The 15,652-nt window shown below is 41.7% G+C and overlaps 1 protein-coding gene across 1 annotated transcript in view; it reads left to right on the forward strand.

Moving 5' to 3' along the window:
- The first annotated feature begins 213 nt into the window (after positions 1-213).
- RBFA (ribosome binding factor A) overlaps positions 214-15,652 on the forward strand; it is a 93,744-nt gene continuing 78,305 nt past the window's right edge. The window contains exon 1 of the mRNA XM_085606987.1: positions 214-396. Within this exon, the coding sequence (XP_085463113.1) occupies positions 263-396 (134 nt within the window). The 5' untranslated portion in view covers positions 214-262. The remainder of the gene's footprint in view (positions 397-15,652) is intronic.

Here is a 15,652-nt window from a genome sequence, read left to right on the forward strand (position 1 = left end):
TGCTGTGAAGAAAGTTTATAAAATATTACCAACTTCAAATTCTGTCTACGTTTTTTCAAATCCTTAATCAACTCGCATTTCTTAAAGCATTCTCGTTGCCCTGAAAGTAGAACTGGCTGATGCTGTAGCTACTCTTTCAGCGCGTCCTTCTTTTGTTTTTATCATCGTGGTTCTAGTGATTGGCTCAGTGACTGTGAGCTTTTCTTCAGTCCTTCTTCAGTGTCAATCCTTGTCAACAGCACCCTGGCTTAGTAAGGGTAGAATGGCGATGTGCTGGTCTCATGCTGCACTGCGAGTGGGGGGCGCCAATTTATGTATTCGCAGATGCCTGCATCTTTTCCCAGTCCTGAATTCCAAGAAGAAGACCCTGCTGATGAAGTTCGCTTCCAAGACCAAGTAATTATTGTTCTGCTTGTCCCATCTCTGCTGCTACCTCTTTTTAGTATCCTTCGCTGCCTACCTTTCACTTTCGTATTTTGTATGTATTTCCAACTTAGTGAGCCTTCCAAACCGAGATGACTATCCTAATTTGTGTCACTTGCACACATTTTCAGAGCTCCCAGGTTTCCCTCAGCCAGACCCCTGTTTTTGTTGTGCATTTTGGGACGGGTTGTCCCATTTTTCTCATTTTAAAATAGGGAATGCAAAGCAAAACAAGCATTTGCAATGCAATCGGTCTCGCCTTTGGGGCCTAAATATTTAGCCATGCAGCAAACTGTCGCACTTTTCAGTTGAAGTGTTAGGCTGCAACACACTGCTAGAATACACTACTATTGTCTGTGAGACAGTGCTCGGTAAGCTACTCAGGCTGGACATGCAGACACTGGAGAGCGCTAAAAAATGCAACCGCATCACTTTTATGTTCATTCAGAGGAGTTTCTACAATACTTGAGAAGCAGAAAATAAATATCTCACTCAAACTGAAAAGGTATCAATGAATACCTGGCGCAAACTAATTAATTATAAATGTCTTCATCAAATTGATTACCCCTAAAAGTCCACATGAATGCGGGCTGTGGGAGATGACCTTAATCGCAGGTGCAGCCATCATCTTGATGCGATTTCATGCACCATGACTGGGGCTGCCTCGAGGTAGAAAGCACTTATGCTCTTGGGCAGAGACAATTGATAACGTACCCATGGTGGCTGCAGTAACTTTCTACACAATGCCAACACTCACATGTTTGGTCTATGTGGCAGAAAAACCAGTGAAGGTAAGCAGGTTTGGGGTTATTGCTCTGTGCTGGACAAAGAGGCGGATGGCGATACATTTGGGGTGAGGGCTTGGCTCTAAGGAACCTGACAGAATGAGGGATCTCACTTTGTTTAATTATGCAGTAGAAGTATATGGGAGGTTGCTGCCACTCTTCCCCAGCCAAAACATAACTGAGACCACATGAGTGCTGCTGCAAAAACGCCCCTTGGATATGCGATAAGGCTGCCTATTAAAAATAAATTGTTGGAGAACACGTCTGTAGCGCCTTTGTTGTGTCTTTCTGTGTACTTGCCAAATGTAATTGAAGCTATACAAACATAACCACATGTACACAATCCCTTCTCGCTAGTGTGTCGCAATCAATGCCTAACAATATTTGTAATTTTATTTCTCCGCACGGGTAAAGACAGAGCTAAAAAAAGTTTCTGCTTTTGCTGCTCCACTTCCTTCGCGAGCTCATCAAGGCTGCGTGGGATTGGAAGTGTCAGTACACTGAAGCCCTGACCTGATCTGTACAGTGCCGTTTGGAATGCTGTCCGAAGACCAACATACGTGGCTGCCATAGAAACCCAAAAAACCTTTCTACCCATGGGCAGTGCCAAGATTTCAGATACCAACACTTGCAAAGAAATGCTGGCAGCCACTTTATCTGAGCCCTCCTTCGCCCTGCACACGTTTAACATATGCATTTTATGAGACCTGTTCGATCCCCCTCTCTCCCTATTCACCGGCTGCTTTTGTCTTTCCCCTCTAATCTCTGCCATTTCCCGTGGTTTGGCTGCCTCGCCACCCAGCCCTTTATTATATAGATACTATGGTTCTGTCGGGGAGTTTCTAATTTCTTTAGAGTGTTCACTACCTGACTAAGACACCCTACGCGCCGGCAGATATTCATGTAAATGTGCTTTTGGGTAAGCGCCACTACAGCTAAATAGAACATTCCTTAACTGATTGCTCTTATAACACACACCTAAAACTAGCTTTTCATTCAACCCGTAGGCTGTATACCCACCCCCAATGTCCTGAGGAAGACCCGCCGTGACGCTTACTAATATTTGCCCTTTACACGGGGTTAAACGTCCACGCTCACTATGTCTTACCAACGCCTCTGATCAAAGATTAAATTAACAAAGGATCGCAAAGCATATGTGAAAAAAACATAAAGACGAAAACCATAAAATTGTACCCTTCCCCTTTGACTACACTTTCATTTTTGCCGTATACGGAGTATACTGTCTTTATTATTTATCACTACATGTCACTCCTTCATCACAAGTCACTCATATTTTGTTTTCTCATTTGCGTTCATGTATTACTACAGCCTTGAATATTTGTTATTTCCTTATAAATACCAATTGAAACTCCACTTCAGTGTGTGCTATCTCCTTTTTTCTTCTGACTCATGGATATGTGTTACGTGTAATGTATATATGCTTTGAACACTCTAAAGAAATTAGAAACTCCTAGACATAACCATTGTATCTATATAATATGTATACCCAGGTTCTGAGGGACACCGGGTCACCCCATTATTTTCTCGAAGTCGTCACCCAGCCCATCATCTTTTCTCTGGCTCTCTTATGTGGCGCTGCGACCAGAGCTGGCGACTTAGGAACTGCGGAACAACCAGGTTCGAGTATGATGATTTACTCTCCTCATGCCTAAAAAAATAACTATGGCTTCGTATAAAGTAATCGGTGCTCACGTAAAGCACTCCAGTACAAGCAGGTTGAGTTTGCACTGTATAAAACTGCAAGCTTCACACTTGATCTCGGGTGGATTCTATGCGGATCACTGCTGCTTGTGAGGTCACAGATACTGAGGCTATGTACTGGCATTTGAGGTGCTCGAGTGCACCTTTCCCACATAACCACAGTGAAACTAGTGATCTTGGGCCAACCTACCGAATATTTGCACTGGTGCAAAAATAACAGAGGAAATACATTTCATCGCTTTAGTGTCCTATGTAAAATCATATTTACACTACGCTTAACACATCAATGGATGGCTTTCATATCCGCACACAATAGAAAATAAACAAAATGCATTTCTTAACTTCTTGAATTGTGGAAGACTGGACTCTTTTTGAATCAAAATCAGTAGCAACAAGAGCGCGCGTCTCGCGCTGAAAAGAGGTAGCAGGGGGAGGGGAGAGAGGAGGGGCCTGCGCCTGTTTCCCTTGCGGGAGCGAGCAGGATCCGTATGTTTGTAATTAACACATGGTTTGAAAGCTCGCTCCCGCAAGGGAATCGCCAGACGTGCACGCGTTGCCATTGGAAGCAATGCAACGCGTCCACATTTTTGCCCGCAAAACTGTGCCGATGGCTAAAGGTCTCTTTTCCTATGCAGCGCATAGTAGTCACATAGCGGACAACTTAAAGAAAATCAATGCAATAGGTCTCGCGTTTGCAAGAGTTTGAGTTATTGGCATTGTAAATGACAATGCCTTTCGTTTATGTGCTTTGAAAACCTGCAAGCGGTGCGTAACACGCACTTTGTACTTCTAGTCACTGAGGAGAAGCAAGGGTAGCAGTAACTGTGCCTTTTTACTGCAAAGTGCGTATTTACACACCACATGTAGGTTTTCAAAACACATTAATAAAAGGCATATTCATTTTCAATGCCAGCGGCTCAAGATCTCGCTAATGCGAGAACTATTGCATTACAAATGCTTTTTTTATTGCATACGAACATTTAGCTTACGTGTTTGCCCATTTGTCTCAATCTGTTTTGTACTTCCTGTTAGTATGGTATTGGTAGTTCTGCTTTACCCACTGATATGAAGATCTGCACCAAAAGGCAAACAAAAAAAATGAGGGAAATATAATCAAATGTTATGTAATGGAAGTCTTCTGACTAAATGCCAACACTGATTGGAGTCTCACAGGTGACATGGTCTGAGCCATTGTGTTTGTTCGGTTCTGCAATCCAGATGGAAATCGTATGTAGCATATACACAAAAATGTTTTATAAACTGACACGTTGAAAAGCATCACAAGCTCTTATACTTTAATCACCCTGAAAGTATTTCTAGTGTGTGTAAAAGTATCAAATTACTGGTACCTAGGCACATCAGTGAAGAAAGTTATTCGCTACTGTGGCTCAATTTTACAGATGGGTAAACCAACACTAGGAGCATGCGAAAAACAACAAAACGTCAAAGAAACTATAGTACAAAAACGTTGCACAAATATTTCACAGTGGCGCTTTATTTTGGCATTTCACAGCAACATCTATCTATTCTCTACTTCTCCAGACTCTCTTACACAGCTTGAAGGTCAACATAGGTTATATTTAGCAAAATAAAAGAATAGGAAGAGAGGCTGCATTTTTTACAGTATATAAAAAAAGACCCCCGTAGAATGAGTTTAGTTCTTTATAAACATTAACTGTTTTGAAACAAGCTGTAGGCCACTAAACTAGGACAAGGTTTAAGCCTGTTATGCAAGTGCGTTTCTTTTTTTATTTATTATAATCAATAGGGACAAAGAAAGCCATTTCGTCCACATCTGGGGGGGAAAAAAACCCACACCTTTCCTACAAAGATGGCATAGCTCTTCTGGCATTTGCGTGCAGATAGCAGACAGGAAGCCAAGACTGTTTGACTCGTGGGCACATTTTTTAAAGTTAATGAAACAGTAAGAGCCGTGCAGAGCTGCGCTCACTGGCAGCTAAGGAAGCTATCCCTAAAGAAATATGTTACAACAGATGTAGAGCTTCATGCAAGCGCCGTTGTAAACTCGAATGACGCTTTACAAAAGGGGTGTTTACTGTTCTGTGCACCAACTATAAGCCCATCATTTGCTACTCACGATCAATGACCATTGTTGCGGAGCGAGGATCCTGTGGGAGGCAAGATAGGCAGGCTCTCTGGTGCCACTCTGTGTAAGACAGCAGCGCTGCAGCGGATCCAGCGGGTTACCAACCACAGATACTCAACTACCTTATACTCACCTGGGCCCATAAACACACACACATTCATATACGCTAGTAGATACCGCTGGGGTCAATTTATTGTACTAATACATATAAGATGAACTTATCTAATCATTTCTTACCAAACCTCTTGATCCAATACATTTTCCTCTGGTCAATGGACCTTTTTGTTAACTGAATAGGTGAAAATTACGTAGAATAAGCCTTCTTTAAATAACCACAGACTCTGGAGAGTTTTAAATGTTTATCTTGTAAATTCATGTGAGCCAAGAACCAAAAATACAGTTAGAACACAGTCTTCACCAAGGAGAGGAAAGGAATAAAATTTGATTAGTATAATCGTTAAACAAAGTTATTACGATGACGGAACCTGAATAGGGAGGAAACGGAGAGAGCAGTACAATGACATACTACACAGAATTATAGTTACCGAGAATGGTGTGGAAACCAACCCCTTGGCCAAGGAATTGGAAAGGGTCCCCATGGACATATCAGGTGACAAAGGCTCAGGACAGGATTCAGGGACAGGATAGATGACCTCTTCTAGATACGACGACGCCTGCGTTGCACCCCTCTGTGACTCTATCTTCCGCCTTGATTCTTCCGCGATCATCTTCTATTATGTGCCGCCTCGTTTTTTCTGCGATGTTCTTCTAATTAATTGGCTCAAACGTTCTAAGACTGGATTTGGATTGGATCTTCTTCAGTATTCTTCTTAATTCTCGGACAGCATCTCAGTCTCTCAGAATTCTCTGTCTCGCTGTGGTAACTGAAATAACTAAACTACCTCAATTATACCTTTCTAATGGCATGTACCACCCCTAAATGTTTCAAATTTATGAAACTCCTCACTCTGATTGGGCAGGAAAAGGGGAGATACTTATCACACCATACTAAGTTTAATACTTTTCTTTAAGCTCATTGTTCTATGTTCCCGTCCCTTAATTTACTTTCCCATGCTTTATTTCCCACCCGAGTTCACATTTTTATTGATCAAAATTATACAATTTAATACCTTCTCCATTCATTGGTCAGGAAGAGGATCCTGTTCCCAGGACAAACAGAGGTCGTGGCCTTAGATGAGTTTCAAATTCATTTGTCATGGTTCCTGGCGGGTTACAAATACGCATGTGCAGAAGACACAGGGGCATGGACATCTGTCAACCTTTGAGGCCCAAAATATGAACTAATAAAGAAGTCAGAAAGAGATATATTAAATTAAAAATAAAATGATTTCACTGTATACCACCTATCTCTACTCTAACCCCCTTTACTTATATAAATCTTCCGCATTAGCAATTTCGTTGAAATTGCAGGGTTAGTTTTCAGCATAAGCATGCGCATTAACATGTGAGTTTGAAGCGGCCATTTTGAAAGCATTTGCGCCGCTGCATGCGCAGTAAAGATTCCCGCGTTTGCAGTCATTTTAATCATTCTCGGGTTACTTGTTAGTGCGACATATAGGCAAGCTTCCCCTAAGCTTAAGTGTACAAATTTTATGATGCATTATTAGTATTTACGAACACAATTATAACGGTATTATGAGTTATCTGAGAAGATTGCTTCTGAGCAAGTCTCTTTTATACGAGTCCTTGCTCCATCAATCTCCTCTCTGATGGCATTTTATGCCATCACTAAATTTCCATCACCGAATCAGATGCCAACTTTAGCATCAACCTTTTCATTTCCTTCCTTTTCATTTCTGTACTGTAAACCCTTCATTCTTTTATATAGATTTCCTTTCATTTCTTCAAGTTTTATTTCCTCATATTTTCTTTTCTTTCCATTTTCATTCACTTCATACCTTTTTCTTTTCTTACAACATTTGAACCATATCATTACTGCTAAGACTAATAATGTTATTCCCAAGATTGGCAGTATTATTTTACCTATTATGCTCTTACCTATGTTAGAAAACCAGCTCCCTATTGTAATAATTCTATTTGTACATTTCTTCCATACACTGTCAACTTCGTGGTTTCAAATCCTCTTCCAATTTCGTAATATTTTTAATATATCCTCCAATTTCAACACTCTTGTCAGGCGCCTTCAGCATTTTACAGACTCCGCCCTCTTTTGCCAATACTGATTCAAGAGCAAGTCGATTTTGCAAAACCATAGATCTAATTGCAAACATTTCTGTGTTGATCGTCAAAAATCCTCCAGCAGTGTTAGTAGATAACCGATCTACTACTGTAGATAACTGGCAAATTGTTCGTGAATTCAGAATTGCTCCCACTGAAGGTATCAATGCACTGAAAATATCACCTAGTATCTCATAACAAGTAGCTCTTTTTATACGTGTTAGTTCCTTTGCGTCTTTATTGCTTCCAGTGATTCTTTTCACGTAGTACACCTTTGGGATTACTATTCCAAAATAGCAACTCCCGTACCAATGATCAGGTAGCCTGAAATACGCTCTATTTCCACATATGTAATAAACTCCAGGAAATACTGGATCTGTTCCACCTTTTAGTCCCACTCCCCCAATAACTAAGAAATTATGCATTCTCGTATTCAGTCTTTAATCTATGAAGGCAGATCTTCCCTTTCTTTTCAAAGTCCAGGGACATAGCAGGATGAGTGTTGCCAGTTTTATAAATTTCATCTTTCTCAGCCCATTGCGTTATCTGTGGTTTCGGTTCAGAAGCCCTTCTTTGGAAGTCCTATCTCCTCTGCTCAACTAAATTCAAAAATATATTTTCTTCTTCGTGTAATTTACATGTTAAATTGTGCTTGTGTGCTTCAGCTATATCTATTGTTTTCATAGTTGGAAAATATTCTCCCATAAACTGTGCATCTTTAGTACTAAGAACTGGGTTCATGTTCTTTCGCATAGGAACCTCGGGAAAAAATCACATCTACATTAGAATAATTATATTGTAATTTCCCTGTTCTATAAAATAAACTTGCTAAAATACTAGAAGAAATACCATAGGTTAATGTAAGATGGTGATATGTTACACCTTCTGCTACTGATGCAGGTCATTTCATACACACATAACAATCATTGACTTTCATAGTGTCCACGTATCACACTAATAACTGTGTAAATACACTTAAAGTAGTGTCATTATTTGTCACAGTGTGGTGTACATCTAACTCATCTGGTACTTCTAAATCTAATCTGTCTCCTTTTGTTTTATACTCATCTGGTGGTTCTAATGCCTCTCTATTTCTTTTAATGTTAGCTACTCTCTCGTGCGTATCTGTGTTATTCCTTTCTTTTGTAACCATCAAATAAGGGATGGCTACTGTTAGTAATAACCAAATTATAAGTACTAAAAATATACTACATATGCATATTCTACAACATCTTTGTACACAATTTCGTTTTTTGTTTCCAGCACCTCTATCAACAGCGATTTTGGGCTAAGAAGATTTCTCTTATTTACTTCAAATTATTTGTGAAATTTTAAATTCTTGGGGAATTTTCAGGTTGGTCTCACTTCGACAATCTGTTCTGCATTTATCTCTTCATCACTTTCTTCATTTAAATCTAGATTCTCGAATTCTTCAAGAATTACATAGGTCCATTCACGACCTTTGAACATATTGTTCAATATTTTTAATCTTTGGCTTCTTCGTTTGGGCTTATCATTAGATGTCCCAGACTGACTAGAAATTTAGTTTACCTGGTCAGGTTCGTCATTAATTGTCTTGAAATGCTATTTTAACCTTTTCACACCACCTGGCCAGTTATCACCTCTTCTAACCCTTTTTGCTGGTACTGCACTGTCACTGTCTTCAAGTGCTCTTTTATTTTCATTAAGTTGTGGCACAATCTGGTTATCTTTGTTTTCAGAATCCCTCTCTGTCTGACCCTGTCCAGGGCTTATTCCTGTAACATCCTTTTCTGCCTGGATGTGTTCTTCTTCCCTAGTCTGACCCTGTTCAGGTTTTATCTGGATTTTCTCTTCTTCTTCTACCTGAACTTGTTCTTCTTTTCCTAACTGGTCCTGCTTAGGTCTTACTGCACTTTGGTTTTCTGCAGCCTGAACGTGTTCTTCTAGACCTGTCTGTCCCTCCTCAGACTCATGAATGGTTACATCCACTTCTGTCTGAGTAGATTGTTCTTTCCTTGTCTGTTCCTACTCAGATTCTCCAACAGCTGTATTTTCCCTTTCCTGAGCTTGTTCTTCTATACCTGACTGGTCCTCACTCTTCTCCTGTCTCTCTAACTGGATTTGGCTTCTTGTTCTCACATTTACTTCAGGTATATCAACCACTGGTATCCAGTCATCCTGACTTATGCTCGGTTGTTCTTGATCAGCTACTTCAGGATCTGTTATTCTATGTCCTTCAGCTGTACAACCTTCTGCAGCCTCAACTGCTTGAGTCAGTTGGGGTCCTTCCTCGTCAGGTGCTGGTACTCTCTTAGTGTGGCTTGCATGAATCCAATTAGGCAAGCCTGCACACTTCACTGCTGTTGTTGTAACCAATATAACCTGATGTGGGTTTTGCCACCTGGGTGCTAGGCACGACTCTCGAGTGTGATTCTTCACCAACACCCAGTCACTGGGATTTAGATCATGTGCTTGACTGGCAACTGCGTCCTCTCCAACCTGGTGAGAAATAGAACGCACTAGGTCAGCCAGTTCTTTGCAATAGTCCAATACCAAATCATCAGTTATATTGAACAGCTTGTGTCCTGGTATACATGCCTGCCTCATTGCTCTTCCCATGAGTATTTCATGGGAACTCAATCCTGTATTCTTGTCAGGAATGCTTCTGAGTCCCATCAGAACAAGAGGTAAAACATCAGGCCACTCAGATGGGGTGGATCCACATACCTTTGCCGGTCTCGTTTTTATAGTGCTATTTATTTGTTCTACCACTCCAGAAGCCTCTGGGCGATATGCACAGTGCAGTTTTTGTTAAATTTTTAATGCTTCACAGATTAGTCGAATTATTTCATTATTAAAATGAGACTCTCTATCTGATTCCAAAGTTACTGGAAAACCAAACCGTGGAATAAGTTCTCTCAACAAAAGTTTGGCAACTGTCATACTGTCATTTCTTCTAGTAGGGTATGCCTTCACCCACCGTGAAAACAAACAAACTATAATGAGTATGTACTTCAAACCTCTGCAAGGTGACAATTGAATAAAGTCAATTTGTAGCCTTATAAATGGGCCTTCTGCCTTTCTAATTTTTCCCATACAGACCACGGTTTTCCTGCCTGGATTCATCTGCTGACAAGTTAAGCATCTCTTGCATAGACTCTCTGCTACACTCCTGAACTTTGGATAAAACAAATCCTGCCTAAAGAGTCTGATCATGGCATCCCTGCCTATATGGGTGTCTTCGTGATACATCCTAGCCAATTGTGAAAGCATAGAGTCTGGCATTACTGGCCTGCCATCTAAGTAAATCCATACATCATCTTCTGACCTCTTTTGGCACTCTACTTTCACCCATTCTTCCTTTTCTTTCATCTCTACCTCATCTTGCAGTTGTCTTACTTCTTCCCATGTTTCCATCCTGAGAGTCACATAAGTTGGCAGCTAATTCCACTTGTTTCAATTTTCTTGTTTACCACCAATTTATTTCTGGCACAGTATTGGGCAACCTGGTCAGCATACCTATTACCAGCTGATATATAGTCATCTCCTGACTGATGTGCTGCACACTTGACCACTGCCACTACTTTTGGCTATTGTATTACTTCAAGCAGTTCTTTTATGAAATTTCCATTTTTAATGGGGATCCTGAAGAAGTCAAGAACTCCCTCTGCATCCAGAGTTGGCCAAAATCATGCACCACCCTGTAACCATACTGGCTATCAGTAAAAATGGTTACTTTCCAGTTTTTCACAATTTTGCAAGCTTTAATCAAAGCTATCAATTTGGTTACTTGTGCAGATTTGACTCCTGGCAAATCGGATGCTTCGACTATTCCAGCCAATGTACATACATCGTAAGCAGCACTTAGTCCTCCCTCCTCATGGCGCATACACGAGCTGTCTACAAACAGCTCATGTTCAGCTTTCTTCAAAGGTTCTTCCTGTATGTCTGGACGGGGCTTGGTGCAAAGTTTAGTCACATCCAAACAGTCGTACTCGACTTCATCCCTCACTTCTTCTCCATAGACATCAGGTAACAAGGTGGCAGGGTTTAACACGGCACACCTGACTATTGTCACGTTTTCAGCACCTAAGATGATTCTTTCATATTTAGTCATCCGACTAGGAGTGAGTTTTTGAGTTCTTGTTAACATAATCTCAACTGAATGTGGAACATGCACCTTTACCGTATGTCCCATTGCAATTGATTCGCTTTGTTCCAGACTCGTGTAGGTTTCAGCTACTGCTTTTAAACAACCAGGTACAGGTGAGGCTACAGCTTCCAAAGTGGCAGAGAAGTATGCCACTGGACGTCGCATCAAACTATGTCTCTGGGTTAAAACTGAAAGTGTACAACTATTTCTTTCACAACAAAACAGTGTGAATCCTTTTGAGTAATCTGGCATACCTAAAGCTGGGGCGTCACACAAACATTTCCATAAGTTTACAAATGCTCCCATGCTTGCATCATCCCTTTCTATAGGATCTTTTGCTTGTTGGCCATTTGTATTATGGGTTTGGCTAGCAGGGGAAACCCCTACAATCCACTGCCTACAGTATCCTACAACTCCAAGGAACATTCTTATTTCTCTCTGAGTTTGTGGCAATTTAATTTGTCTTATTATTTCTATTCTTTCTGGGGTCACTCTCCTTACTCCGCGTTCTATTTGGTGTCCTAGGTATTTGACTCCGGTTCTGCAAAACTGTAATTTTTCTGGGGATACTTTATGTCCACCATCAGCCAAATGATTCAACAAGGCAATTGAGTCAGTAACACAGTCATCTCTTGTCTTAGATGCGATTAGTAAGTCGTCAATATATTGCACTAATACTGACTTTCAGGGCAACACTAAGGTTTCTAGGCACTTTTTCAGTATCTGATTGAAAATTGAACGACTTTCAGTGTACCCTTGAGGAATGCTATTCCAAACTAAAATACGGTCCTCAAATTTAATTGAGAAAATATATTGGCTGTCTGGGTGTAATGGATAGAGAAAAAGGCATGACATAGATCGATTTACAGTAAACCATCCTTCCTTACATGGTATCTGGTATAGAATGACGGCTGGGTTGGGTACTACAGGGCAACAAGGTACAGCAATTTTGTTAATCTTTCTCAAATCTTGAAATATTCTATATTTCCCGCTAGTTTCTTAATGCCAATTATAGGTGAATTACAGGGACTACTCATTATTTCCTTTAGAATGCCTTGTTCAATCATTCGATCAATTTCTGCTACAACACTAGCTTTAACTTCAGGACTCATTTTGTATTGTCGAGTATTCTGGGTAATCTGTACCTTCCTTCACGGTTACTTTTACTGGGTCTACATTTGCCATTAACCCTACTTCTCTTCCTGTAAAATCCCACACATCTGGGTTTACTGTCATTTTGACCTCCTCTGGTAAATCGTCCTTTGTCATCATGGAATACATCTCGTCTACCTCTGTGCCTTGTTTAGCTAACATGATTTTATATACTCTGTCTTCATCTGGGGTTTGAATTGCAACACCGTCCGGTGTGCAAAATATTGTGCAATTCATTTTGCACAGTAGATCTCTACCTAATACATTTACAGGACGGGAATCCCTCACCACAAATTTGTGCATTTCTCTGAAATTGCCAATGCGCACCTCCAAGGGTTCTGTAATAGGGGTTCTAATCTATTGGATACGCCCACTGCTTGGATCGCTTCTCCCGAGAGGGGTAGGTTTGGAATGCCTGCTTTTCTCACAGTAGAACGGGTAGCACCAGTGTCCAACAAAAAGGTAATATCTTTTCGTTCTACTTTACCATCAACATATGGACTTGACTGGTCTACCGGTAAGGATGCGCCAAGTACACACTCCTCTTCCTCCCCCCTCAGGCACCTTCATTGGTCGCTGTCATCGAAATAAGGGTCCTGTAAAAGAAATTGCGAGGTTACAGAATTTTTTTTACCACTTCCTCCTTGAAATCTAGTGTCCGCACTGTACTTGGCCTGGTACACAAAATTTGGAATGGGGCAGGTGGCAACTGACTCTGTAGACTTACAACCTGCAGCGGTTGACTCATTATCACCTCATTCTGCCTCTGTGGATTTAAATTTTGATTTGGGCCATTATTATTCTGAATATTTTTGCACTCGTTTTTCCAGTGCCCCAATTTTCCGCACCCATGACAAGGAAATGTTTTCTTTGCCTCCTCTCTACTCATTCGTCCCTTTTGTTTTCCCCCATTATTTTCATTTTGGCCTTGCCCCTCCTTCATTTCCTGTCTGGCTGTTTAGTTGGAGTTCCTGCTGTTCCGCAAATTTTACTTGGGCTCACATCACCTTTTGTTCTAATTTCTTTCATTTATTGTCAACCTCATCTCTGCAATACTTTGCAAATTTGAGAATATCGTCTATGGGTCTCGCTTGCCAACACAACATGTGTTGACGAATCATGTCTCCATTTTCTGGTTTTAATCCTGTCACAAATCAATACACAAAATGTTCCATATCTTTATCTCCAATGTTCTCAAAACCACTATACTGCTTAAATACCTGCAATAAGTGTTCATAATAAGTATGTACGGACTCATTTCTGTCCTGGGTCGATCTATCTATCTTTACCCAATCTGTTTCTTTTGGAGGTATTTTCCCTTTCAAGAAAGTGATCACCTGGTGATATTTCATCATAACCTCTTCTGAAGGGGCTCCTGTTTTCGCATCTCTCGGGTACTCATCACTAGGCCAATAAACAGTAATTTTACATTCTGTCCATAAATCAGCAGTGTTAGAAGCGGGGTAGCTTGGCGCGGAGCGGGTAGGCTAAACTCCGGAGCAATGTGTAAAGCATCTGCGCAGCCAACGCTCACAGGCGGCACACTACAGGAGAGACTCCACACCAGGTTGTATAAAAATAACTTGTGTATTAGGTAAAACACATGGTAGAACTATCACAGGTACATATACACTGTGCCAGCCGACACCAGGTAGCAATTTACAGGGGATTATGTACAGGGCAGCGTCAATCGGGTCGCTGCCAGAACCATCACAAGACAAAGGGGATAAATGTAAGACCATCAGCAATAAATGCGGAACAGCCAGTACCCACTGGCAAGACCATGCACTTAGCAACACTGCAATAAGCATTAAGCATAAACATAAGGCATCATCACATTAGTCATAGGTCATGAAAACGTAATCAGGCATGAACCTTGAACATCATAGGAAAGCATTAGGTCAGGCATAGAAATGCATTCGGCATAACCATATTAGCATCTTATGGGCCTAAACACCTTATGCATAACATTAGGCATAAAAACCTCATTGGCATAAATGCATTAGGCATAGAACCAGTAGGCATAAAGTATAAAACATATTCTGCATAACCTTAGGCCTAATCATATTAGCATTGGCATAAACATTTGAACATAAAGGCATCATTATTAGCACAAAAGCATGAGCAACACCTTGGGCATAACAATAGGCATAACTCATTAGCATAAATCACATTTGCAGTAGGCATAGGATGAAAACATCTTTGCATGACATTGGGCAAAATCACATGCATCAAGCATCCTCCGGAGCATAAATCACATCATCTCACTAGGCATAAACCATTAGCATGGGGCATAAAACATAATCAGTAGAGCCCACAGATTAGTACCCTTCCATTATAGGGTCCACCTTGTTATGCAAAACGAGCATGCCTCTCGTGGTGTAGCTGTAGAAACAGCATGGATAGTACTGACACTTATCTGTGTCTTTTGAGTCCCAGTCCGGGTCGTCCAAGCCAAGTTGCGCCAACGTTGCAGATTAGCTTCTGGCGCCACTGCGCCTTGGGAGCCCCTACTCTGGGACTCTAACCATCAGAATTGCGCACACGTTGCAGCTGCCCACTGTCCGGCAGGGCACCTGTGTAAAATGGAATCAGTACTGTCATGTGGGAGCCCCCTCCGGTACTTTAAAACCAAAAATGATGTTGCCCACAAAACATTGCAGCGGCCCGCAACTGCGGCGCCGCTGTGTAGCCAAGAGGGAAACTGGCTTCTCACCGCTGTGGGCGGGGGAAGTCCCACTCCAGGATGTAACAATAATATGGCCCTCTTGATGCAGCTGCCTCCTTTCCTGTGGGCAGCTGGAGCCACACAGACACTGGCACGATGGAGCCCCCCCCCCCTCCCTGGGGCTCTAAATTTAAATTGTCCCAACACGGTGCGGTGATCCGCAACTGCGGCGCCGCCGTGCAGCTGGCTCCGCAACCCGTGGAAGGCGGCCCCCACCGCCCAACAGCCAGAGCCCAGCCCCACTCACCACTCCTTGGGGCTGGGCAGATGAAGTCGCAGCCGGACTCGCTCCCGGCTTCCTCTGACCTCCAGGCCTCTCCTTAATTCACCTGGGCCTCCTCCTGGGACCCAGGACTTCGACGGGAAGCCCGCGAGGCTCCAGAAGGCTTCTTCCAAGTCAG

This window comes from Triturus cristatus, chromosome 5_2 (assembly GCF_964204655.1).
Source record: "Triturus cristatus chromosome 5_2, aTriCri1.1, whole genome shotgun sequence".
Classification (NCBI taxonomy): Eukaryota; Metazoa; Chordata; class Amphibia; order Caudata; family Salamandridae; genus Triturus; species Triturus cristatus.